Raw genomic sequence first — 25,531 nt, forward strand, 5'->3', positions numbered from 1 at the left:
TTTGTTGTTGTGTTGTTGTGTCCTGCAGAGGGACTGCAGATGTGAATACGCTTGAAGCTACAAACTGGTACAGTACATCAAATGAAGACATTTATGTTATAAGCTGTAAATGGTCCGTTTTAGATTTAAAAAAAAAAAAGAATAAATAAATAAAAATACTAAAAATAAATACAAGGATTCCTGTAAATGAATAAGCAGCAGATCAGACCTTCTTCTAATAGCTTTTCCTTTGTTGTTTACAGATGGAGATTTAAATTAGGATTTATTTTTTTCTCTTTTTGCAATTAGTTTTAAAGACATCTAAATAATTAATGTAAAGAAACAGCAAGTGCAAAATATACTGTATAGTGTGTTAAGGGTCTGTGAGGGTTTTTTTTTTGTCTCATGTTCACAGTTTTGGTAAAATACGTTTTCCTTTCAGGGAATGTGTAGAAGCAACTGTGAAAAACTGTAATACATGCGCATGTGTAATAAGTGATTATTCGTAGGTGTTGTATTGTCCGCACATTAAACATTCGGCACCAGAGAATATATTTTTGCCTCTCGTCTCTACAAATACAAATACCATGACACATACTACACAATCTCATATGCAGTGTGCACGCATTTCTCCCTGCAGGACTTGTTTCTGACCCGTCTCTCTGCTTTGGAGCACAAACTCTAAAAATACCAACGTGGAGAAGAGAAGAGAAGACATCTGAGCAGCACCTGTCTGTGTGAATGATAACCTGTGTAACAAGAAATGCAGAGAGACAGACAAGGGCCGGCTAAAACTAATTACATTGACCTAATGGATGAATGGGAGCATGGCGAGGACCTGGACACACGGAGGCTGCAATGTTTTCCGAGAAACACACACATATAAAGTCACATAATATCTGTACTTACTGCAATCCGTGACAGGTGGAGACGGCCACAAAGGAGTGAGGGATGTCTCTGACCTTCCCCTGGTAGTAGCAGTGCTCGCCTCCCTGTGAGAGAAACACAAACACTCACAGATTAAGATCGTGCACATGGTCACCTCCTTAAATGTCTCAAACAGTGGCGGTTCTAGACCAGTTTTACTGTGGGGGCCAAGGAGGGGCCAGTGTTTAATCAGAGGGGCACATTAAAAAATGGCAAAGATGATATTTAAGCATTCAAAACCTTTATTTTAGCTTATTTAAAAATCAAATTTAATTATATTTGGAAGATACAAATACACTGGTTGAAACAATGAGACAGTTATTTTTGTACGACAATGACATTTCTCATTTTTGTGCACAATTACTTGTTTTTTATTTTGAAAGCGCAGTACAGTGAGAATGATCTTTTATATAGATAATACAAGCTTTTATTGCACAATTAAACTATCATACAATGTACACATTCTGGGTTCCTTTTTCTGCACAATGAGATATTGTTTGAACAAAAAATTGGTCAGAATTGTTCCATCGTTCATCGTTATAATTTATCTTTTTATTATTAATTTGACACAGGGGCCACAGCAGGGGCCAAGGACTTCTTCACAGGGGCAGTGGCCCCTGGAGGCCCCTGTGTAGAACCGCCACTGGTCTCAAACTCTCAAATGGAGAGAATGAAAGATTTCTCTTGCTGCTTTCATTAGCACGTTCTATTTGGAAATTAGTTCAGAGCGATCAGTCACACAGAATTAATTTGCAAACCAGTGATGTATGATGATGTAGTGAAGTAGTTTGCACTTTGAGCTTAACCCATTCACTTCCAGCCATCTGTGTGTTAACTGCTCCGTGACTTCTCCGTCCTCCATCATAACTTCTACTAACAATAGGAAGCCAAAGCAATGGACGGACTATGAGAAAAAGCACAAACATGCAAAATGCAGAGACTTTCCTCCCCCGAAATACACACCCATGTGTCATTTGTACATTTGCTTATCATGATCCATGGTTATGTTTGTGGTTCACCAAACCCTCTAAACGGTGGAAATGACGTTACAGGGTGTGAAAGCAAAGAGAAAAAGAAAGTTTTTGGTGGTTTTCTTGATAATAACCAAATCATTATCAAGAAAACCATGGAAAATGTCTAGATATCAGCTCTTAAATTTAACTCTTATGAGCTATTTTTGTTGTTATGATTATATTTGTCCAAACAAATGTACCTTTATTTGTACCAGGCATAAAATGAACAAGAAAGTCAATGATGTTATTTGAAGTAACACAAATTCTTTACATTACATTCATAACTACCTACTTTTTGCAAGTTACATCAGCTACATCCTCAGTTCTAGCAGTACCATGCATATATTTAACTTGTTTGATCTATCTTTTATAACTACTTACCATGTCTTTTTTTTTTGCCTAAACCTTAGGGAAGAAGTTTTGTTACCTAAAACTACCAAAACTGCAACCATTTCACACGTTATGTTTAGGTATGAGAACATGTTGATCACTGCTGAGGGAGCTGCTTTTAGAAAACATTCCTGTGGGTCGTATTGGATGGTAGGAACAAATAACACATGAGGTCGTACAGTTTGGAGGACTTGTTTTAAAGCCCCACCAACTTTCCTATGTTGGGGCAAAACACACTTTATAGTTATTCAGCATTTTGTTGTTGTTGTTTTGTGTCTCTTTGGAGTCATTACACATCTCTCCATGATTTTGTGTCTGTTTTTGCTCATTTTGCATCTCTTTGAAGTGGTTTTGTGTCACTTTAAACCCTTTGGCACATTTTTAAGGGTTTTTCTGGCCCTTTTTGCAGTTTTTTTTACCTCTGTAGTTGTTTTGTGTCTCTCTGTGGCTGGTTTGGCCCTTTTCATAGTCACTGTGATTTCTTTGTCTCTCTCTCTTCTCTTTTTTGGTCTCTTTTTAGTCTTTTTGTGTGACTTTGTAGTCAATTAAGACGTCTGTGGTTATTTTTGAGTCTCCTCCTGGTTGCTACATGTCTCTTTGAGTGAGTCCTTACACTTTGGGCCCCTGGGCTTGTGCCAGCCTGTTCAGTAAACCATCTATGGCCACAACATCGGTCACTTGTAAAAGTTTTTCCATCTTTTTACACAACTCGCCATCAACCACTCATTGTCTCTGTCTTCACCCTCTATCTCCATTTGTCTATATGTGTGTGATGTACATTTCTTCCTCCCTCTGCGAGCGTAAACACACATTTATTTTCTATAGACGTGCATGATGTCTAAGTGTCTAAGTGCTCTGCAGGCCCTCTCTTCCTTGTCCATTTCTTGCTGCCTAACAGCCATTAGGCAGGAAGCTGGTCTCCCTGAGGAAACGCAGCTTTTATCAGAGGATCAATTTCTGCTCTACAGTCTGATGCCGTGAACAGCTAAGCAGCGCTACGTCCACATCTACCTTTAGCTCTCTCTGTGGACTCCACCCCTATCCAAGCCCGTCTTATGGGTTTGTGTGCATGTATGCATATGTTGTGGTTGTAGAAAAACATGACCACAAGTATGTGAAAACCTGAACTACAGGATTTATGATGAAGGCTTTCCACGAAATTATGGAACAGGAATTTGCTTCCATTCTGCCACAAGAGTGTCAGTAATGTTGTGCAATAAGGCCTGGTTCCAATTCCTCTCAAGAGTGTGGGATGGGTAAGAGGGCTCCGTGCAGGCCGGCCGAATTCTTCCGCTCAAAACAGGGAAAAGCATTTTTTCATGGACTTTGAGGCTTTTTCATGGGAATATTGTCATGCAAAAAACAGGAAAAGGGCCTTCTCTCAAACTGCTATAAACTTGCCAGCACATAGTGTCTACATTTTTTTTTATTTTTTTTTTATTATATTATATATATATATATATATATAAATAGGGTTATGGTTAGGGTTAGTATATAATATTATATATTTTAATTTAACCTTTACTTAACCAGGTCGGTCCCACTGAGACACAAAAACCTCTTTTTCAGGGGAAGCCTGGCCAAGATAGCAGCAGGGTTAAAAGTTACAACAATAAGACAGACAGTGCATTATGACAAGAACAGACAATAAAACATGGACGTACAGTAAAATACAAGCAAGCCAGACAACACAGTAAGATAGGCATGGACAGTTCAAGATCATGACATCAGATTGAGACTGCTCTGGAGCAGATTCCAGGATGAGGGAGCCCGATACATAAAAGCCTGTTTACAGAGTACGGTGCGGACTTTGGGAACAGTCAACCGGTAGGCTATGTGTCGTTGGAACGAAGACTGTAGGTGCTATGGGTCCTGATAATGTAGTCACACAGGTATGTGGGGAGTAAACCCAGAATGGCCTTATAAATGAAACAATGCCAGTGAGTAAACCTGTGAGCGGCTAAGGACGGCCAATCAACCCAAGCATATACTATTGTATGCTGTGGTTAGCTTAGCTTAGCCTACTATAAAGACTGTTAACAGGTTGAAATAGCTGATTTGTGCAAAGGTGACAAAATGCACCTACTAGCCCCTCTAAAGCTCACTAATTATTACGTTACTGTGATCACTGTTGTTGTTGTGTGGATCATAAGGAAGGAGATATAATGTGTTAATTAGTGAGCTTAAAAGTAATAATCTTGAAGATTTTTATTTTAGTAAATGTCACTATTGATTTATTATCCTTAACCGCCCCCAAGGAGGGTTTGAGTCCGGCCCCTTCTGTGTGAAGTTTGTTCTCCCTGTGGTAGCGTAGATTGCTGGGGGTTCTTCTGCTTCCTCCCTTAATCCAAACACATGCAGGTTTGATTTATTGGGGATTTGAAGGTGTGAATGTGAGCATGTTGCCTGTCTTTATGTATTAGCCTGTGATTGTGATGAGACATTTCCAGGGTAAACCTTGTCTTTCGCCCAATGTCAGCTGTAAAGACCTTCATTAGGATAAGCGGTTACGGATAATAAATGAATAAATGCATCAGTCATGCTGAGATTTTTGTTGTTTATTTTCTTATTCTTAAGTGTTGCAGTTCTCTGCTCTCTCACAGTCCAGATGTCACACTTTGCTATAATTTCTGTCTCAATTTCCACATCCAAAATGGCCAAAACTGACAAATATGACAAATTTCACTGGAGTTAGCAACAGTGCATTATTGGCAAAAAAAAAGGAACAAAGAGGGAACAAACAGACAGAGAGAGGAAACATGTGAATGGACTGCAGCAAAGGAAGTTGTGTAAGTTAGGTAGATAAACCTACATAGAGCTACAGATTGTGAGAGAGAGAGAGAGAGAGAGGTTGGTTAAAGACACATAGAGGGAGTTTGAGATGAAGAGACAGTGAGGGCTATTTATAAGTGGTGCTGTGCTCCACTATCCCAGCGTCTCTCCTCCCCCTGTCGCCCTGAACCTTCTGCTCCACTTCTCATCAAAGCAAGAAACACCCAAAACCCAGCGCCATGGGTACATCCTCAGTGTGTGTGCGTGTGTGTGTGTGTGTGTGTGTTGCTGTGATCTCCTTAGCCTCATATAAGAGTAATTAATCATGTAATCTGGACAACACAATGCACAATGAAAAGGTCGAGGTCAGACATTTGGTAAACAAGTAGGACACTCTGCCCTCTGAATGTCACTAAAAGTTTGCTAATTAGATAAAGAAGAGGAATGAGGACATCACACAGAGCCCTGTCACTATACGGCTACTTTTGTAGGATGATATTCTGTCGTAGAAATAACTGCAAAAAAACGATTGTGTAATTTTGAGACCATTTTATGCCACTTAGTAAAACCTTTTAAAGGGCAATAAACCTTTAATTCTTAAGAATATTCAGAAAAAAATAACGTAAATAAATAAAACATAAATAAAATAAAACCACAAACCGAAACAATAAATAAAATGGACATTCATGATCTGTTAACAAAAATTTTACTTATTTAAATTTTAACTATATGTCACAGGGGTAAAGGGAGTCATTCATTCCTAAGGAAGCAATATACAGTCATGGAAAAAAAATATAAGACCACCTTTCTTCAATGTATTGTTCATTTTAAGTCTCTGGTACAACTAAAGCCTTTTTCCATGGTTTCTTGATAATGACTTATCAACAAAACCATGGAAAATGTCTAGATATCAACTCTTAAATTAAACTCTTATGAACTATTTATGTTGTTATCATTATATTTGTCCAAACAAATGTACCTTTAGCTGTACCAGGCATTAAAATGAACAAGAAATTGAAGAAAACAAGGGTGGTCTTTTTCCATGACTATATGTTGCATTGCCACTTTTAGATACCAGCTCATTCAAGTTAACGGTCTTATTGTGCTTTAACTTGAACCAAGTCAATTTGGACTTGTTTTTCTAAACTTTCTGGCTGATAAGCAGTCAGGAAAAATACTTATTAGCCTCACCTTTATCCTCACTTCATCTGGTTCACTGGCAGCGTGGACTCTATTCCTACGTCTCTTTTATTGTTTTCGCTTTGTTTTTGCTCATCTGTTTTGGGACTACGGATGCAAATTAGCTTTTATGCTTACTCCTTCACATTTACATTTTTTTTAACATCTCTGCTTATTAATGTGTATAGGAATTAATTTGTAAACCAGAAAGTAAGTTAGCATGTGAATGAAATACCTTGATTTCTCAGGAATTTCATTAATTGTAATACATTCTAAAATTCTGTGGTTTGAAAACAAAGAACCACATTTAGCAGTGCTGTGTGAAGTACCTGTATTACATATGTACTACATCAAAAAACAAGGATTCTGAAGTAGACCTATGAGAACAGCTGCTGTGTTACAAAGGCTTTTGACCTCTACAGTGAGCAGAGTAACAAACAGCAGCTTGTCTCATATTAACCCTCCTGAACAGCAGCCATTAGTAAACAGGCAAAGAGCCTCTTGTTCTTGCCTATCTTAATAAAAGAAAAGCACGGAAAAGTAATCTGCGGACCGAGTTTGTTCTGGATATTCATCTACAAGGTGAATTAATTTACAGAGGGATCGCTTCATAATAGGTTCCATAATTACAAGTGACTATATCACACAATATGTGGTGTAATAATTTGGATCATTTTCTATAAAGTGTCTTATATCTCACTAATCTGCTGCTTAGCTGGATAAATCCTGACCATTATAATCCCCCACTTATGTGACGCCTCGGTGGGTGTCCTGTAACTGAAGTCTAGATTTCAGAGGATTATCACAGCAATCTTAATTTCATGTTGGTTGAAGGTTTGGGCCACTTTGGTCCTCTGAAATCTAAGCTGAACAAAGAATAGCTGGCTGGCTGGCTGGCTGGCTGGGCTGTGATTTCTCTGCGCGTGCAAAGTAACACATTGATTTACCAATAAAAAGGCTCAGGGAGGGAGAAGAACCTGTGGGGTCTGCAGGAAACTGCAGCTGTACAACACAAACAGCTGAGAACAAATATTAAGTAGAGCCGATTCAGTCGATTCTTCTGCGACTTGGAGTCAGAGCCACCGCAGCACGGTTCATCTCTGACCTCGGTGACCTGAACAATGCATTGTTATATACCTGATACAAACATGGGATCTGCATGTGGATATGTATTTACATTAACACCTGGTATAAGTGATGGTTTTATCAGGTCTGTGCATTGTGAATGAATGTCTATATGCAAACTAGGACAACAAATATGGTGCATCACAGTCCAACTGACTTATTTTACTTTTGCAAATCACTGCAGGGGTTTTCTCTAGCTTTTACATTATCAGCTTATCCATCTTTTGTCAACAACAGTGTACACGACAAAGACAATTACAGGTAAACAGAAGCTATATTTCTGAGGTAGAGAAAGCAGTTTTCTTGTTTTTTCGTGTACTATGTTGCTGACTCTGATTGGTTGTTTTTGTTCAAGCACGTTCTTGCGAATTCTATTAGGAGCGCTGGGAGGAATCACATGAATCAATTTTTTCACTGACTAGCTGTCTCAGAAGTTACTGTGAGGACCAAAAACTTGTATCTTGAAAATAACCTACTGAAACTATTTGTTTTTGTCGACTTCAAGGCTTCTGTCCACCGGAAAAACTTGATTCATTTTAGTTCTGCTTTTGGTCTCCACTAACCCAACATGACTCTAAAATGCTTAATAGTCCACTGGGTTTGTGTTTGTTCACCAGCTAGTTGCTGAACAGGTTATGTGCTGTAGTGTGTCTGTTAACCAGAATTTGTTAAGCTATACAGAGAAGAGAGCACTTACACTGGAATATGAGTGATAACAAGACTTTTTGGCCCCCTTCTTCAAGATGCTAAAAAAGGACTAACGTCTTAACCAGGTTTAATGGCCGTCATTATTAAGTTTGTCATCGCACCTGTGAGGCCAGGTGTTGGATCAGAGACATTATTAGTATTGTAGGGTGTATTAGGTTGTAACAAATTCATGGCCAACTTCCACTGCCCTTGATTATGACACACTGAAAAAATCCTGAAAAAAGTTTTCCTCTTGTTGTTAATTGGGCTGGAAATATAAGGGAGTTTTATGCTTTAGTCAGTATGTTAGTAAGTTGGTTAGTTAGTTAGTTAGTTAGTTAGTTAGTTGGTTGGTTGGTTGGTTGGTTGGTTGGTTGGTTGGTTGGTGGGTGGGTGGGTGGGTGGGTGGGTTGGTTGGTTGGTAGGTTGGTTGGTTGGTTGGTTGGTTGGTTGGTGGGTGGGTTGGTGGGTTGGTGGGTTGGTTGGTTGGTGAGTGGGTGGGTGGGTGGGTGGGTTGGTTGGTTGGTTGGTTGGTTGGTTGGTTGGTTGGTGAGTGAGTGAGTGAGTGAGTGAGTGAGTGAGTTAGTTAGTTAGTTAGTTAGTTAGTTAGTTAGTTAGTTAGGGTGTAGTTGAAGGATTTACAATTCTTTAGTCTACAACAAACTTGTTGATGTGCAGAAGAACCCCTGTAAAATAACTAATAAAATCCCCAGTAAATTTTACACCAAATCTGCCATCATTTGGGGCCTGGCCTCTTCATTCGACATGCTCTAGGACGGCCCCCGGGAACACCTCAACACCATAAAAAAAAAAATCTGTAGCTTTCATTCAAAACTGCAAATAGTCTAATACTGAAAGTGTGACTGAGCATGAGGAAGGATGATTTGCAGAATCTTACATTGGTGATGACGCTCTTCCCTTTTTCTGACAAATGTCTCTCCACGTAGCCTGAAGACAGCAGATCACTGGGAACAGAGAGGAAAGAAAAAAGAGAATTAAAGTTAGAACATTTGTGATTTTTATTCAAGTGTCACTCAGATATGCAGGCGGGGTTGTATTTTATGGGATGATTGTATTCAGTCTTGGCAGCACAGAGCTTCAGAGCATCAGCCCGGCTAATTATGACCAGCGTACAGGGACGAGGCTATTTCCAGCACGCAAACTCACACAAACACAATTATACAAATCCAGCCTTCTAGCAAATGTCTGTGTGTGTGTATGCGTGTGTGTGTGTGTGTGTGTGTGTGTGTGTGTGTGTGTGTGTGTGTGTGTGTCTATCCGAGGAATGGAGGACAAGTGAAGGTCAGAAAGTAAAAGAAGTGACACAGGCAGAATTGGAAGGAAGGAAGGTGGGAAATAAATTGAGAGAGCGAGGAAGAGAAAGAATGGCATAAATAAGAGGAAATCAGTCTGCGTGTGCTTTCTCAGCAGAGCCGGACCCAAGAATCCCAATGGAGATACACACTGCGGGGCCAATCTGAGACAGAGATGTATGAGCTACTATAGTGCGCGCACACACACACACACACACACACACAGAAATGCGGCATATGAATGGGGATTTGTCCCGTCTTCAGCCTATTCTAAAATATAATGCCGTTAAAGGTTTTAGCCTCTTATCTCACAAATAGGTGAACATGGACACACACACACGCATACAGAGCAGTGTAGGAATTGGCTTTTATTTCTTTATATTTACATTCTGTGAACGATGCCAACGCCAACAGTAATCTGAGGCTTGTACACGCACAACCACACACATACACAAAGCAAAGAACAAATAAATCCAACCTTGCACCAGAAGAGAGCAAAATCAAATAGTACAATCAGCAACAAACTTTTTTTTTTATCTGATTAAACTTACTTCCCTACATGTGCTGAATCAGCAGCCTTGATACTTTCCAAAACAGCAAAATCACTGACAGGACTGCTGTGTTTATCAGTCATTGTGCAGCAATTGACATAAAAATTTGCAACCAAAACAATATGCAGTGTCCAAAAAGACCACGAGCAGCACTGAACCAAAGAGCCATTTATCAACTCCAACTTACTGTCAACACCCAGACAAGAGACAAGTAGGTGGGGTTTCACCTTGTTCACCCAGCAAACAAATCAGCCTATTTTCCCGTGTCATGCAAGCAGTTTGAGGTTCAGTGACAAAGGGAAAATGTGGGTGAGGAAGTGTGAAGTCACTGCATCAATTAAGATAAAAGTGGAAATTTTAGAAACACATAATATAAATGAAAACTACATTGATAAGAAAAACATGCATGAATTGAATAATAATTCATTGAAAAAATTTTGGTTGTTTCAGAGACACTATTTATTAAATTAATTACAATAAAATATACTGTTCATAAATATATATATATAGTGTAATTGAGTTATGAAATTACCTATATCATAAAAGATTTTGCCCATATCGCCCAGCCCTATCACAGTACGTACAGCAAATAGAGCAAATATTCTGAAAGTGGATTAATCATGTCATATTTTAAGCAATTATGGCAAACATTTAATGGTTCCAGGCTCTTAGTAATCAGAATGTGCTGTTTACACTACTGTACATTAAATGTTTTGGGGTTTGAACTGTTGTTGTTTTAGCTTAAGGCAGAGCAAGTCTAACTGTTATGCAGAACAAATACAACCACACAAAGCTGCATTTTGTTGTTGTTTTAGTATGTTAGCTTCATATTTGGCATACAGATATGGTACAAATTTCTCATCAACTTTTCAGCAAGAAAGCAAATGAGGGCATTTCCCAAAAATATGCTGTGTTGATTTATGGATAATTTTTATATACTGCTTAAAGGTATATGTCCAATTTATAAGGCTAATTTGCACTGTATCAGCTCACAGTATTAATAGATTATTTTTTATATCCACCATTTCAAAAACCAGTGATATTTTTTGACAAAAGGACAGACGGTTGAAAGCAAAGAAAAATCTATAATGAGTCACAATAAGGCAGATGGTAGGAAATGGTTTTCCTTTTGAAGGCAGTCACATCACATGTATTTCAAATATTATCAGAGGTTTCTTTTATAAAGCAAAAGTTTTCCAAAGATGGGTGTATTATTCAACTGAAACCCCTGACACCAGCGTGCACACACACACACACAGGAGGCAGCTTTCTGCGATGACTAATGGGCAGTTTGCTACAGCAATAAAAAAATATGCAGGCAAAGAGAAGAGAGGGTGAAGTAAAATGGAAAGAGGGAGAGAATGGCTGTCAAGGGGGGAATAATGAGACAGAGGGAAGGAAAGAGGCAGTGAAAGTTAAAAAGAGGGAAGCACAAGGTGTGAATACAGAGATCAGGGCCCTAACAGATATCCCATCATGCACCATCATGACGCTCTCTCCTGGAAAAACCCTGTTCCTCCATTGTACACACTTCACACCCTCAGATCACACATCACCTCAGACGTTCAACAACATCCTGCAAATTAAACGCGCTAAGACTCTCGAGACGCACGTAACATTTTATCAACATTTTTGCATCAAAAAAACCTGTCAAAATATTCACACGCTCCTGTAATGAAGACGTTCAGTGTGTGCATGAGAGTCCCTGGGTCACAGGCGCGCGCTGTTAGCCTTTGTTCTGCTGGGATGTGTGTTTAAGATTCAGAGCTTGTGATCTTTATCCAGCGCCACGCTGAGCTCAGACGGGGGGAGCAAGCGAGGAGCATACTGAGGCAGCATGGCAGACACACGAGCCTCTAATGGAGGATGCCGATAACAGATTTCAGCTTTAATTGTTGCGGGATTTAAATAATTTATTTGACAGACAAAGACGCAAACTCAGCCTCGACCCCATCCCCCCACACTGACACACACACAAATGTAGAGAGACACCCCCCCCTCACACACACTAACTCATTCATCACCCTCCCCTCTTCCTGTTAACATGCGTACACACATATGTATGAATGTATAACTGTGAGCTCTTTGCCTCTTTGTAGCTTCATGACAGAAATACAAACAGAGACTTGCTCTTGTGCACTGTTTGCATGTGATCTCTCTCTCTGAGGACATAAATGCAGAAAACTTTCAACATAAATGATGATCAGAGCGAGGCGGCTTGTAAAACGCAGCTGAGGACTTCATTAACAAGAATAAACAAGATTTTTTTTTAAAAAGGGAAGAGAGGAAACAGAAATAGATGCAAATGTAATGAATCATCGCATCATTGCAGCAGTTAAGTAGGGTCACGACTAACAGTCATTTTATATATTATCGACTCATTATAAGTGTTTGGCCTATAAAATGTAAAAAAAAAAAAACGTCCATCCCAGTTTCTCCAAGTCCAAGGTGACCCCTTTAAATGTCTTGTTGTCTCAGTCCAAAACCAATGTCTAGTTAGTTTAATATGATATAAAACAGAGAAAAGCAGGAAATCTTAATATTTGACAGCCTGAAAAAATGCATTTTATGCAATTTTTGAATGAAAAATTACTCTCATAATTTATTGATGTGCAAATCATTTTCAGTATTTTCATGAACTGGTTTGTAGGATTTCTTGGGTAAACACATTCAATACAGTTCTTATGATACCCTACCAAATATGGTCACTGTTTTACATTATGGTCTCTGTTTTGAACACGGTGCTACTATCTGGTTAGGCTTAGGCACCAAAACGGCTCGTTTAAGGCAAGGAAAAAACACACACACAGAACAGATGCAGGTGGTGATGTACAACATGAGTAAAGGAGTTTCCAAAGGGACACAGACACTGTGTTGGTGCCACCCACCCTTAATGTGTCCACAGTTTGTGCGCTAGCGCAGTAGTTCTCAACCTTTTTGAGTCGCAACCCCCTATTTAACATCCATGTTGTCCACGACCCCCGCTCACTGAACAGAATCTCACACGCACAGTTCAGATCACCCAAAAAAGAAACAAAATGACCAAAAAAGGAAACAAAATGACCAAAAAAGACGCAAAATGACCAAAAAAGACACAAAATGACAAAAAAAGACACAAAATGACAAAAAAAGGAAACAAAATTACCCAAAAAGACACAAATCGACCAGAAAATTATCAAAAAAAGACACAAAATTATCAAAAAAAGACATTAAATGACCAAAAAGACTAAAACACATTAACACATGAACACTTTAACACAGTGGCAGAGCTGACTTCCAAAATGATTTGGCGACCCCCAGAAATCATCTCGCGACCCCAATTGGGGTCCCGACCCCAAGGTTGAGAATAGCTGCGCTAACGGACAGCTACCGAATTCAGTGCATATCTTTTCATAGGAATAACTACTAGAACAGCCTGATCATTAGTCGACTATTCATTGCAGCTCTACATTCTGGAGGTTAAAGTAACCAAAGATTCATGGTGGCACAAGTGGTCTATCTCACGTCAGACATATTTATGTGGCATCTGGCTCCTAAAGGCGTCAGCACGGACCAGATGTGCAGCTGCAACAGACATGAAGCGAACAGCACCCACATCTCTCATTTTGAGTCTCATTCGGTGTCGGTTACTCTGCTTCACTCAGCTCATTGCTTTACTAAATAGTCTGCTCACTCATCTTCCACTGGAAAGTACTGGAGGAGAGTTTTCTTGGCTCCGTCGCCGCGGCAACATCTGTTTGAGAGCTGGCGTCCAGCTGTCAATCAGGCCTGGAGGAGATTTCAGAGGTGGATCCGCAAACGCTCCGCTTCCAGCTTACAACATTTCAGAGCCAACCTAGAACAGCTATTTACATAGTAATCACATCCCTCTCTCGCTTTCTCTACACTTTAATGTCAGTCAGCCCACACTCACACTCTCACACTCACAGTATCACACACACACACACACACACACACACACACACACACACAAATCTAAGAGCTCTAACGCAGCTTCAGCTGGGAAAATGCTGCTCTGAAAAGACTTATTCAACTTTATTAAGTGGGTCTCTTCAGGAGGTAAAATCGTCTGACGCAGTGAGAAGGAGCGAGTGCACCGAGTCCGTCTGGCTGTCAGTCACATCAAACTCCATACTTCCTCTTAAAGAATTTTGTTGCTGGGTGAAGACATCTGCTGTGGCAACCCAGTTCGATCTCCTGAGGTGAATCATGCACAAACACAAACCAAGTTACCGTGCGGCCTAAAATTCCTCTCACGATCTGTGTCGCCAGGCAGCGCCATGACACTGGGATGAAAAACAGCACAAAAAGGTGTGTGTGTGTGTGTGTGTGTGTGTGTGTGTGTGTGTGTAAGAGAGAGAGAGAAAGAAAGTGGATTGGCACAAGTGTTGGGGTAGGAAGCTTTTCATTGCTTTCACACAGGCTAATCTAGCTGCTTTCAAAGCTGTTTTTCTTAATACAACCAAAACAAACATGTGAAAGCACACGTGAATAAAAAATAAAAAAAACAATTAATCAGATGCATGAGTTATGTCACACACATCTGCACACAAGGACTGTAGTCATCAAATGGACTTCTTGCTCCATGTATGGATTTTTTGCCATTTAACCCAGTAATAAAAGGGCACCGCCACACAAAGGACTGAACATGTGCTGTGTCAGGTGTCCGCAATGAGGATGGGGGAGTGCTGAGGAAAGAGACAGGATAAATGCACTGGAGAAAACATGGAGGGGCAGGTAGGGGGTGCAGCAAGATGGAAAGGTGGAAAGCAGAAATCAAGATGTGAAAAGGAGAAGTAGAAGAGGGGGTGGAGGTTTCTCTTTTGGGGAAAGCTGCAGCTGCTTTCACCTGCCCACCACCCCCTTCTCTAGCTCCACCCTCCCTCCCACTGAGGCCTCATTAAAGGTCTCCAGGCTATAATTCATTCATTCTCCAATCACTTATCAGGCATGCAATTCCAACGGCTCACTCGCAGGGATCCCTCCTCTTATTGCACAGGGAATACTGACACTCACAAACAAGAAATATTGATGCAAATAGAACAAGAAGAATCAAGCAGAGAGCATATATTCACGCTCTCTGCAATCATGGGTCCATTATGCAGTTGGGTCTTTAGCACGCAACATACGAGCCAAATAGGTTTGACTCCTGAATTATGCAGTGGTAGAGGATGCTGTGGGCACGAAGGAGAACATGTGCTTGTATCCGTGACAACATGTGGATTGTAAGTGAACTCCACGCCATGTAAACATCAACAGAGGCAGACGATCGGAGCCCTGTACACTTGGGAACAAGTAATCATGACTTTTTTACTTTTTATGTTCAGTTGATGAGATTATTCTATTTTTTAGGGCCTAACATCATTATGTGTGTGTTTGCGGGTAAATTTCGCTCTCCATCTATCCACTGACTCCATCAGACTTTTCACAGCGGTTAAATAGTTAATCTCCTGAGTGTAAACCATGATTTCGATTGATTTTTTATTCAGCATGACAGAGGAAAAGGAGTAATCTATAAGAGACAATAGTCTTTAGAGAGGCATTAGTATCTTTTCCTGCTGAGAGAACAACAGCGTTTCCTTCTGTCCTGTCTTCAGCGAGAGTCGGCTCCTGGATCTCTCTTTGTCTCCACTAATCCTACACACTGAGTCGAGACGGCTCGACAGAAGAGAGAGGAGGGGACAGAGAGACAGAGGGGGAGGAAATAAAGGAATATAAGAAGATGTGGGGAAAGAATGATGGAGCATAAAAGGAGAGGCTGGTAATTTGACGCAAGATATGCTGCAAAAAAACACAAAACCTTCACATTTTAAGGATGGTGATGTCCATCACTTTGATCCAGACTGAAATATCTCAACAATTACTGGATGGATTGCCATGTCATTTTTCACAGACATTTATTGTTACCAGATGAGGAATCCTAATGACTTTGGTGATCCCCTGACCTTTCCTTTAACACCACCATGAGGTTGATTTAAGGTTGATTGAAATGTGTCAGCTATTGGACTGATACCGCCATAAAACTAAAAACACTATAATTAAAAAAAAAACCCTTCTCTCCCATCCACACCAACGCCGGCACAGGTTTGCAGTAACATTAATGGCAAATATTGCATGCAAAAAAAATTCTCAATTCTGATTATTCAATGTTGCACAGATTGATTTTGCAAGTGCAACTGAAGCTGGATACTAGAGCTGTCACTGTTTCCTAAAATGAAGTTAGGATTTTAGGGAATGAGAATTTGTTTGAAACAAACCCAACTTTTTTGTTACCATCACCTACTAAAACCATTCCAAGATGCCTGAATATGAATTCATTCACATCAATGTTAACTATGTAAGCATCATCCCAGTTCAATCAGTTAAAAGTAGTGTATGTTTGAAGGAGCAGCCCATACAATGAACCCCCAGAAAACAATATCACAGTCCATCTTGACCTTTTTAATATAGACATCATCATATTCAAAGTCAGTAGACATCACCCAACCCAATACATAACTGATTTCCTTCTGTTCCTTCTGGCACTGCAGACATCCCATCATGACACAATCCCAATATAAGTGACAAGGGACAAAATTCACACTCCTTGTCCTGCACTACTAAATCTTTTTGATTTTTCTGTGTTGAGCTGTGATGGAGGAATAGTAACACTAAGAGAAGGAAGCTACTCACTTGATTTGTCTATCTCTGACTGCTGAAGCCTCATTTGAACTTTGGCTGATCCCTTAATGAGCTTAACGAACAGGAGGAATTATGCAGTGACCAAAAAACTTCTTCAATATACATATGGGTTTGTGGGTTTTGTGGTCTCGTAGAATAGACTTCTGTTTTTTGCTTGAACTTTATGATGTAAATATTGATTGCACAATGTAATGGCTATAGAATAATGGCACCACCAGCATTTAGATTGGTTCCCCACTTTCACTTGAGTAAGAGGGAAATCGATGCGGTTGTTTTGCAGTAGCGGTGCCACCAACTAATAAAGTGTGACGTGTCCTTACTGACAAACCCTCAATAAACACAAAGCTACATTTACTCGCTGTTACTGCAAACATCCATTCAGCTATCTGTTTATTTAAATGAACGTTCCATAAAATTAATCTGTATCCACCTTCCTGACACACACCACAAATCACACACACACACACACACACACACACACGTACACACACCCCTACATAACCAGGACATAAAGTATATACAGAGTCCTGGATGTGAAGCTGAGCCACTTAGCAAACACAATCTGTAATATAGTGTTTGTGCACACTGCTTCCTCTCACAGACACACTCACAAACATAATTCCCAATGTGATGGCTAAAGCTATGTGCTAAAGTGTGTGCATGTGTGTGTGTGTGATCAGACGACACACAGATCAGAGAGAGAAGCCTTGCCTGAGGCAGGAGGAGAAGAAGAAAGTAGAAGATAGGGATGGAGAGAGGAGGAGAGGAGGACGAGAGGAAGCTGGGACTATTTTCTTTTTAGGGTACTCCTTTCAAGTACCTACTTCCCTCGAGCATGCACAAACTAACACACACACACACACACACACACACACACACACACACACGCACACAAAACTCTCCACTCTATCTCTCCCTATCTCCTGCACTTACTCAACCCACCCACCATGACTCAAGGGTGCATGAAGGACGTCCACACATCCCTCTCTCTTTCCTCTTCTTTCTCTTAACCATTTCTTTCTCTCCCTCTTTCCCTTTTCTCTCTCACTCCCTCTTTCTTTCTCTCTCTCTTTCTCACACACACACACACACACTCCCCTCTCTGTGTTTTTCTCATTAAGTCCGCACTAAATCAGATCACGCCTCTGTGCAATAAATTACAGACCTGGTAACGGAGGTGGAGAGACAGAGATGGAAGTGGAAAAGGAGGAGCAGAGTGGAGTTGGGTTGTAGCAATGTCAAGATGCAGGGAGCGAGACACGGGTGGATGATAAATTATCTTGGAATGGGTCATGAGAGAGACTTAAATCACATACATGTGGTATGTAAGGCTGCATGCACATGTACGTACAAGGGACACACACATAAATGCACGCACACTCAGCACAGACACACACACACCCATAACACTACAGCATCAGCACCCTTCACGCTCCAACAGCCGAACGCCTACACACATTTTCGGGATCAAATGGCCAAAGTCCACTCAAAGTCAGGCAAAGTTGTGAAGTCAACATGGAGATAACATCAGCTGAACGGCATTCTGATGCATTTATTTGTCCTGCAAGTGAACAAGAGATTATTGTTGGATAAAAAAAAATACTAGAACCAGCAACTCCTCCCACTCAGGGTTCCCGAAACAAGAATCCAACCCATTTCATACAAAGACACTATTAGATAACTGGCATTTAGAGCACTTAGAAGGCTTGTATGGGCAAGAAACACTCCCAGTTGAATCATCGATACAAACAATGAGCAAGATCTTAGAAAGATATGGTTCATTGATAATAGAAAAGTGTGTAATATAAATAAGTAATAATACAGCAAACATTGAGATGATTAATGGTTGTTATATGAACGTCAAATCAAGACGTTCCGTTATGGTTCAAAAGTAGTTTTTAAAATGAAAGTTGTGCTGAAATCTGTGACGTTGCATGGCCATCAGCTGCACATCCTTCCCAAAAACGTTGAAATATGTGCATTCAGCAGCTTTATATATAATAAAAACTGAAATTAATACAAACTATTAACTACTAAAACTAGTTACTATCATGGTTTGTATCACTTTGTAACACGTGTGGTCACTGCAACTGTGTCATCGAGGACAAACTCAGTTATCAAGCTTGGTGTAAGGAAAGATGCAAATAATTATGGCAAAAAGGTGCAAGTTAGTGCTCTTTAAAGGAGATTTGAACCGTATTAAACACATTTAAAATCACATACAAGAGTAAGTGAAATTAAAGAAACAGATTAGTAATTTGCCTTTCTTTGTTTGCCCAATTCTCTTTGTTTTCCTCCTCTTAAGTATTGATCCTTCACTTTCCTGTCTGAGCCTCATTTCTTTCAACACGCTCTTGTTATCTCTAATTAAGACAACACTTTACGTGCCTCTTCTGCACCTGAGGCCCAACGAGACGACACACACAAAGACTCTGCAGCAGCTTTTCACATCATATTGACGATGATAGGAACAACCCTCTTTACACACACATTCCTGCCCATGCACAGATGCACCAACACATGCACACATTCATCAAACCACTGAACCATGGGATGTTTGGTTAGTTTCCTGCCTAACATAGGCAGTTAAGGGGTACCCCATGGTTGTATCAGTACTCTATCCCCTCCAGCTCCCTCCCCACTAACACTGTCATCCACTGGTGCACACACACCTCCCTTTACAGAGATGAATAATGCATTTAGCATTGCCTGCAATTGATCCTCAGCATTTGCATAAAGTATTTGTGTGCATGCAGGGAAAGCTGACACGACACAGTAGTAGAAATAATAATACAGCGAGTGTCTGTCAGTGTCAACATCGTACAGGAGGAGTGGGAGAAACCCTCTTCTCTTTATGCCGCCACAGCCCATTATTTCATAACACTAAAGAGGTTATGAAACTCTCTTGTCCCGGTTGGTCCTGTCCACCTGTTCTTCTCTCTGTCTGCACTCACACAGCATGTCAGACGTACATAACCTACATACAGTATGAACACAAAATCACAAAGACGTGTCCGCTGTGCTCACACCCTCGCCATTTCTCTCACATACACAGATGCAGAACTATACTCACTTCAGCACAGTCAAGCCACTCACTGCCTTCTGGCTTGCTATCTTTTGTTATCAGAAGCTGTGCAGTATGTCAGTGTGAAAGAATAATAGCTTTTCTAATGAATGTGATGAAGATCAATAATAGCTGATGGGAACTAGTCTGATCAATGTTTTGTTTCCACAACACGATGTTTTAGGGCTGGGCAATATTCAATATTATCTTTTCATTAACTCTCAGTGGAACTTTATCATCACGATGTGGTTATATCATGTAATACTGTTGCAAAACAAGCAAGTCATTTAATTTGGTAATTAATTAATAATAAGTTTGATTATTATTTTATGATGATACCTTCATACATTTGCTATACTACAAAGAAGAAGAAGGGTTGAAAATAATCTTTTTGATGACAAAATTATGAGCAATACATTCTTTCAATTAACTGGATTAATCATTTGGTTTATAAAATATGACAAAATTGTTTAAAATGCGATTTTGTCTGAACGATTGTCCAAAACCCAACGATTTTTAGTTTACTATCATTGAAAACAAAAGAAACACATTCTTTACATTGACAAGTTTGGCTAGGCTTTTTTTATTTTATTTTTTTATTAATCAAACAACTTAACAATGAGAAAGTTAAACTTTGCTGATGACAAGTGAATTTCCCCGTTGAGGGATCAATAAGGCATAATCTGATCTAATCTAATCTTTTCAACCAGCTCCTTTTCACTGCAGTACATGCAAATGAAAAGGAGCCCGTTGTCCCTCCATGTAGCCAGCGCCCTGAGCTCCACCGCTCACCAAAAGTCTGACCAGATGACAGGAAATGCCTTGTTTTGTGTCACATCCTTTGCATCATGCTGCATACTGCAGTGACGCAGAGCCAGTCAAAATTCAGCACGAAATGTTTCACTTTTTTTGGCTACCAAAATTGTGGCAAATTAATTTCCTGTCAATCTCTACCCATATTGTATACTATATCAATATGAAGAATATGTTCTTACAATAATTGTGGTATTGTATCTCACGAACCTACAATTAGTGCTGACTTCTGCATTAAAGTGCATTAAAGTGTGTAAGTGCATGCTGAGTGTACTGTATATGTATTTTTGTGGTAAGGCAGTTATATGTCACACTGTGCACGAACATCGTCTGAATGTCTCCGTTCAACTCACGATGGACAAGCCGGAAACCATTACACACCTCTACACACACACACACACACACACACACACTGACATGAGTATGTGCACACTCGTCTTTAATCTTAAAGCACCATCTATTATTCAGCGAGAGCAGGTGGGAGGGGCGGGGTAAAGGGGTAGTAGGGGCATGGCTGAATGGAGAGTGGGTGTGGAGGGTGGGGGCAATCAAGGGTGGAGACGTGTGTGTGTGTGTGTGTGTGTGTAGGTGTGTGTGTTGGTGTTGAGGATGATTAAAAAAAGAAGCAACCCCCCACCTTGTGCACATTTTCAGCTCAGTCATGAATGGTAAATTGAAGCCAGCCGCTGAGATTGAGGAGTAAGAGGAAGACAAAGACGGAGGGGGAATAAAGACCCCCTGACCCACCAACCCCCTCCTGACTTCCTCTCTGTAGACTGTCAGATGGGTGACGCGTGTCAATAGGACATTTTGCTCCTGAAAGAGCTTATGACAACTCATTAATATACTTAACATAGGGGACACTCATTTTGAGCAATTTCTTATCCAAACAAAATGTCTATTTGTAAGTTCTGTGATAGGATGGCAACCTCTGAAGGGGTTCCCCTGCCTTTTGTGTAGTGCATGCTGGGATAAGCAGCCTGCTGGACCCTGAACAGGATAATAAGGTGCAGTTGATTGATGGAGGGTCTCAAAGTAGAAAAACATTTTTTATAGTAATATCTTAAGATTTAATATAAACCCATATGTGGGCACTAAAATGAAATGTTTGTTAGCATGACAATTTTAAATTCTGCCATTAATAAGTAAAAAAATATATAAAAAGGCAGATGTTGTCATGGTCTTCAGCCAAGCTAGCATCTGTGAGGCTGCTAATATCTAGCAAAATAACATGCTATTTTTTGTTGTTGTTGTTGTTGTTGTTAAGCTGGGACAATGCACAATACATGTATTAAACCAGATATAGCTCACTTCATCTCTAGTCCCTGGGTGGAGGAAACTGGAGATGCCCAGGTTACAGAGGTAAAATATGAGTTGTAGTTAATCAAAACATGACACAACAGAAGAACAATACAATGCTAAATTGTCCCTAGGGAGCACACAATCATCAAGCCCAATACCAATAAAAAGATTAAATTCATCAGGAGGCTGCAAGACATTTAAAACCAGACACTCAGTACCACTACTAGTCTCATTCAGTGTCTCTTAGCTCAGTGACTACAGACCTGGTAGTCCTTCCACTTCAATCTTTAAAAGTATACATTTGTAAAATGTTTGCATCTGAAATAAAGAGCAATAGACCAGAAATGTACATAAAACAACCAAGTGGCAAGATCCAGGCCGGAAAAAGTGAAGCCAATTTGGAAAGGGGCTTAAATCTGCATTATTTCTAATGGCCAGCAGGGGGCGACTCCACTGGCTGCAAAAAGAAATCTGGTTGTATAGAAGTCTATGAGAAAATACACCTACTTCTCATTTTGTTTGGTAGTCAGTAGGCATTCTCATAATGAGTTTATGGTTTCAATTGCTAATTTTAAGTCGACTTCAATACAGCATGATATTCATTTTGTAATGATTGAATTGATTGTACTAAAAAAAAAAACACTTTAAGGAATTATGTGTTCACTTGGCTAATCAAGTTGGTTGGGTAACTCTAGCTGTTAGAGTTTATCCGATTATTTCATAACACTGAAGAGGTTATGAAAATGCCCAAATGCCAAAAGTCAGGGATTTTAAATGCTAGGTCACAAATCTATAACAATTAACATGTCCAAAAAGCACATGTGCTTCGACTTCATAAGACATATGATTTTATAACAAAACGCCTACACTCCTATTATTTACAGCCTATGGCCAAACATTGACTCGAGGCAAAGACTCTGAGAAGGCTGCTCACAGAGGACAACAATGATAATACGAACTGTGGCACTCGAGACACAAAACACACCTTTCTTATTTGCTCATGGCAACAATTAAACACACAAAAATGCACAGCGGCAGAGTCAGTCATTGATCAAACTGAGAGAACTAGGTTTTATTACTGGAAGCCAAAAAAACACAAATGTTGGCCCATTCAGCTAAAATACCTCCCACTCCTGCACCCACACACACATCAACTGGGTTTAATCTGTCTGGGATGAAAGCTATCTGTAAACAAAATCAGTGTGGCTGTCAAGCGGGGGATCAGTTCACAGTGGAGGATGATGATGATGATGAGCGAGCAGCAGCAGGAAGAGGTATTTGGGGTGTACTCTTCAGACACGGAGAGAAACTGGAGATCTGCCCCCTGAGAACTACAAACGAAAAATCAAAACATTCCCAATTCCCAGTCCCAATCAACATACACACAGGGCTCCAACTAATGATTATTCTCATTACTGACTAGTCTTTCTTTTGAATTTTTGAATTTCTCAGAGTCGATCCAAAACTCAAATTTGGAACGACATGAACAGTGAAAACCTGCAAATACTCACATTTCAGAATCTGGAACCATCAAATCTTTGGCCTTATAGTTTGATTATGTGATTAGCAAAAAAGTAGCAGATTAACTTTCTTTCAATTGACTCAATTAATCAACTAACCATTTCAATACTTAACATCACAGTTTCTTCAAGCTCAAGGGGTGTCATCAAATTGCTATTTTTTTCCAACTTACAGTCCATGTAGGAGCTCAGTTTATTACCCAGGAGCGACCTTGCTGACGCACTTGGTTTGATGTAACTATATACGCTCCCATTTGCTGTGTGCTGTAAATCTTAAGGCTGTTCGTTAGTTGCAGAATAATTAATTGTATCAACCGTATAATTCATACTCCGTGTAATCACATCAAAGATCAAAGTCAATCAGATCAAAGCAATCAACAGAATTAACTGGCACCTGTTAATGAAAGAGTGACAGCAGCCAGAGGTGGACTGGAATTTTTGGCCTTGAACAGAAAGCATTTTTGGCAAAACCATAATACCTATCATTGATCCGACTTCACTTTGAGCGTCCCGAGTTCTTCCTGAACGTCTACATATGTTTTTTTTTAAGAAAAATGAAAAAATAGCTTTGTTAGAGCGATCTAAAAAAAACTGTTACATCTCCCTTCTTTTAGAAATCTCCCTGCATTTTTAATATGGGAGCCAATGAGGCTGTTGGTGGTTTTGGTGGCGCATCTTTGCGTCGTACGCCCAAACTATAACTCTGACAACTTTACCACAGGATTGTGAGTGAGAAGACAAATTTTCCTACATTTCTATGTATAAATTATTTCTGTAGAGTGGAATTTGTGGCCTGGAGCGCAGTTTTCAAATGTATTTTTTGACAATTTTTTCTCTTCCTCTACACTCTGGCGATGATGTCACACACTGTGACACGAACATTCCGTGCAATACACATCCATTATAATCTCAGAATTTCTCCAAAAATGATCATGGTCATTGAACAGGGATTGATAAAAAACTATATGACCTATCGAAACGTGGATTAATACACCGATACACAAGACTTGTGTCTACTGTTTAAAGTTTAAATGGAGGCTCTGGGTGAAATTATGCCGGAGAAGTAGACGTTTAAAAATCTCCAATTATTGTTCTTTTTCGCTAATTTTTTGTCGGCCGTCCCATCCATTTCAATGCAAAATTTTGGGCAGTTTTTCGCGACTTATGTCGCGAAAAATTCGTATTCTGTAGAGAAAAGTAATAGCACACCCATCCTGATCAAACCGCACGTTTTGATATATAATTTGTCCTGCAACTCTTCAAATTGTAGTACTAGTAGCGGGACGAAATTGCGTCCGGAAGAGGAATAAGAAGAAATCCACAGTATAACAGTAGTGCAGCACTGGTCCCTACAGCTATTGCTGTATGGGACCAGTGCTCGGTGCGATTGCCCCGAGGCCCTAATTAACATCTGTTTATAACAACAATATACCTGGCTCCTAAACTAAACTATGCAGTTCATGATTAAATAAAAAGGGGTAAGAAAAGCAGCAAATCCTCAAACATGAGAAGTTGGAACTATTGGCTTGTCGTTTCAGCCCTATACAACAGAAAAAAGATTTTTAGAGAAAACAGATGAATGTCAAAATACAATGCTCCACTGCACTGGTCTCAGTCTCTCATTTTTATTCAGAACCACACATCAAACTGTTGCCCAGAGCTGTCTGTTTCGGGGCTACTTCACTCTCCGGAAAGCTAAAAACAGGATTTCATTTAAGTGTTTCCTTTCAGTTGACATTCTGATGGGACTTTCTGCACCACATCCAGTTAAAAAATTATGGAAAAGGACGCCGTAAGCACACAATGTCACACGCATGAATAATGACTCGGCATCTAACCAAGTGCTGATTAAAGTGCATGAGTGACAGCTCTTGCATACATGTATGCATGTGTGTGTGTGTGTGTGTGTGTGTGTGTGTGTGTGTGTGTGTGTGTCTGTGTGTGTGTGTGTCTGTGTGTGTGTACGACACATTTATATCCATGACTGGTCGATGCGTCACGCAGTGAGCTGCAGGCTTCACAGAAACATATCCTCTAAACGTGGGAATTCCTGTGATGTAACGTTTTACTCAGTAGGGGAGTGACTTCTGCTGTGATGAGCAGGCAGCATCACTGTATGTGTGCTCACAGGCTTTCTGTTTGGGGACTAAATGAGACAAACAATCCGTGGTCTCAAAGAGGGACCGAGGTAAACAGAAACAAAAACAAACACGGA

General features: G+C 40.0%; 1 protein-coding gene across 2 annotated transcripts in view; it reads right to left on the reverse strand.

The window, feature by feature from the left end:
• adam22 (ADAM metallopeptidase domain 22) overlaps nucleotides 1–25,531 on the reverse strand; it is a 90,692-nt gene that overhangs the window by 58,716 nt on the left and 6,445 nt on the right. For both annotated transcript variants that reach the window (XM_059340304.1, XM_059340302.1), the window contains exons 4-5: nucleotides 8,971–9,037; nucleotides 889–971 (exon numbers count right to left, since the gene is read on the reverse strand). In XM_059340304.1, the coding sequence (XP_059196287.1) occupies nucleotides 889–971; nucleotides 8,971–9,037 (150 nt within the window). The remainder of the gene's footprint in view (nucleotides 1–888; nucleotides 972–8,970; nucleotides 9,038–25,531) is intronic.

Source organism: Centropristis striata, chromosome 8 (assembly GCF_030273125.1).
Source record: "Centropristis striata isolate RG_2023a ecotype Rhode Island chromosome 8, C.striata_1.0, whole genome shotgun sequence".
NCBI classification, from domain to species: domain Eukaryota; kingdom Metazoa; phylum Chordata; class Actinopteri; order Perciformes; family Serranidae; genus Centropristis; species Centropristis striata.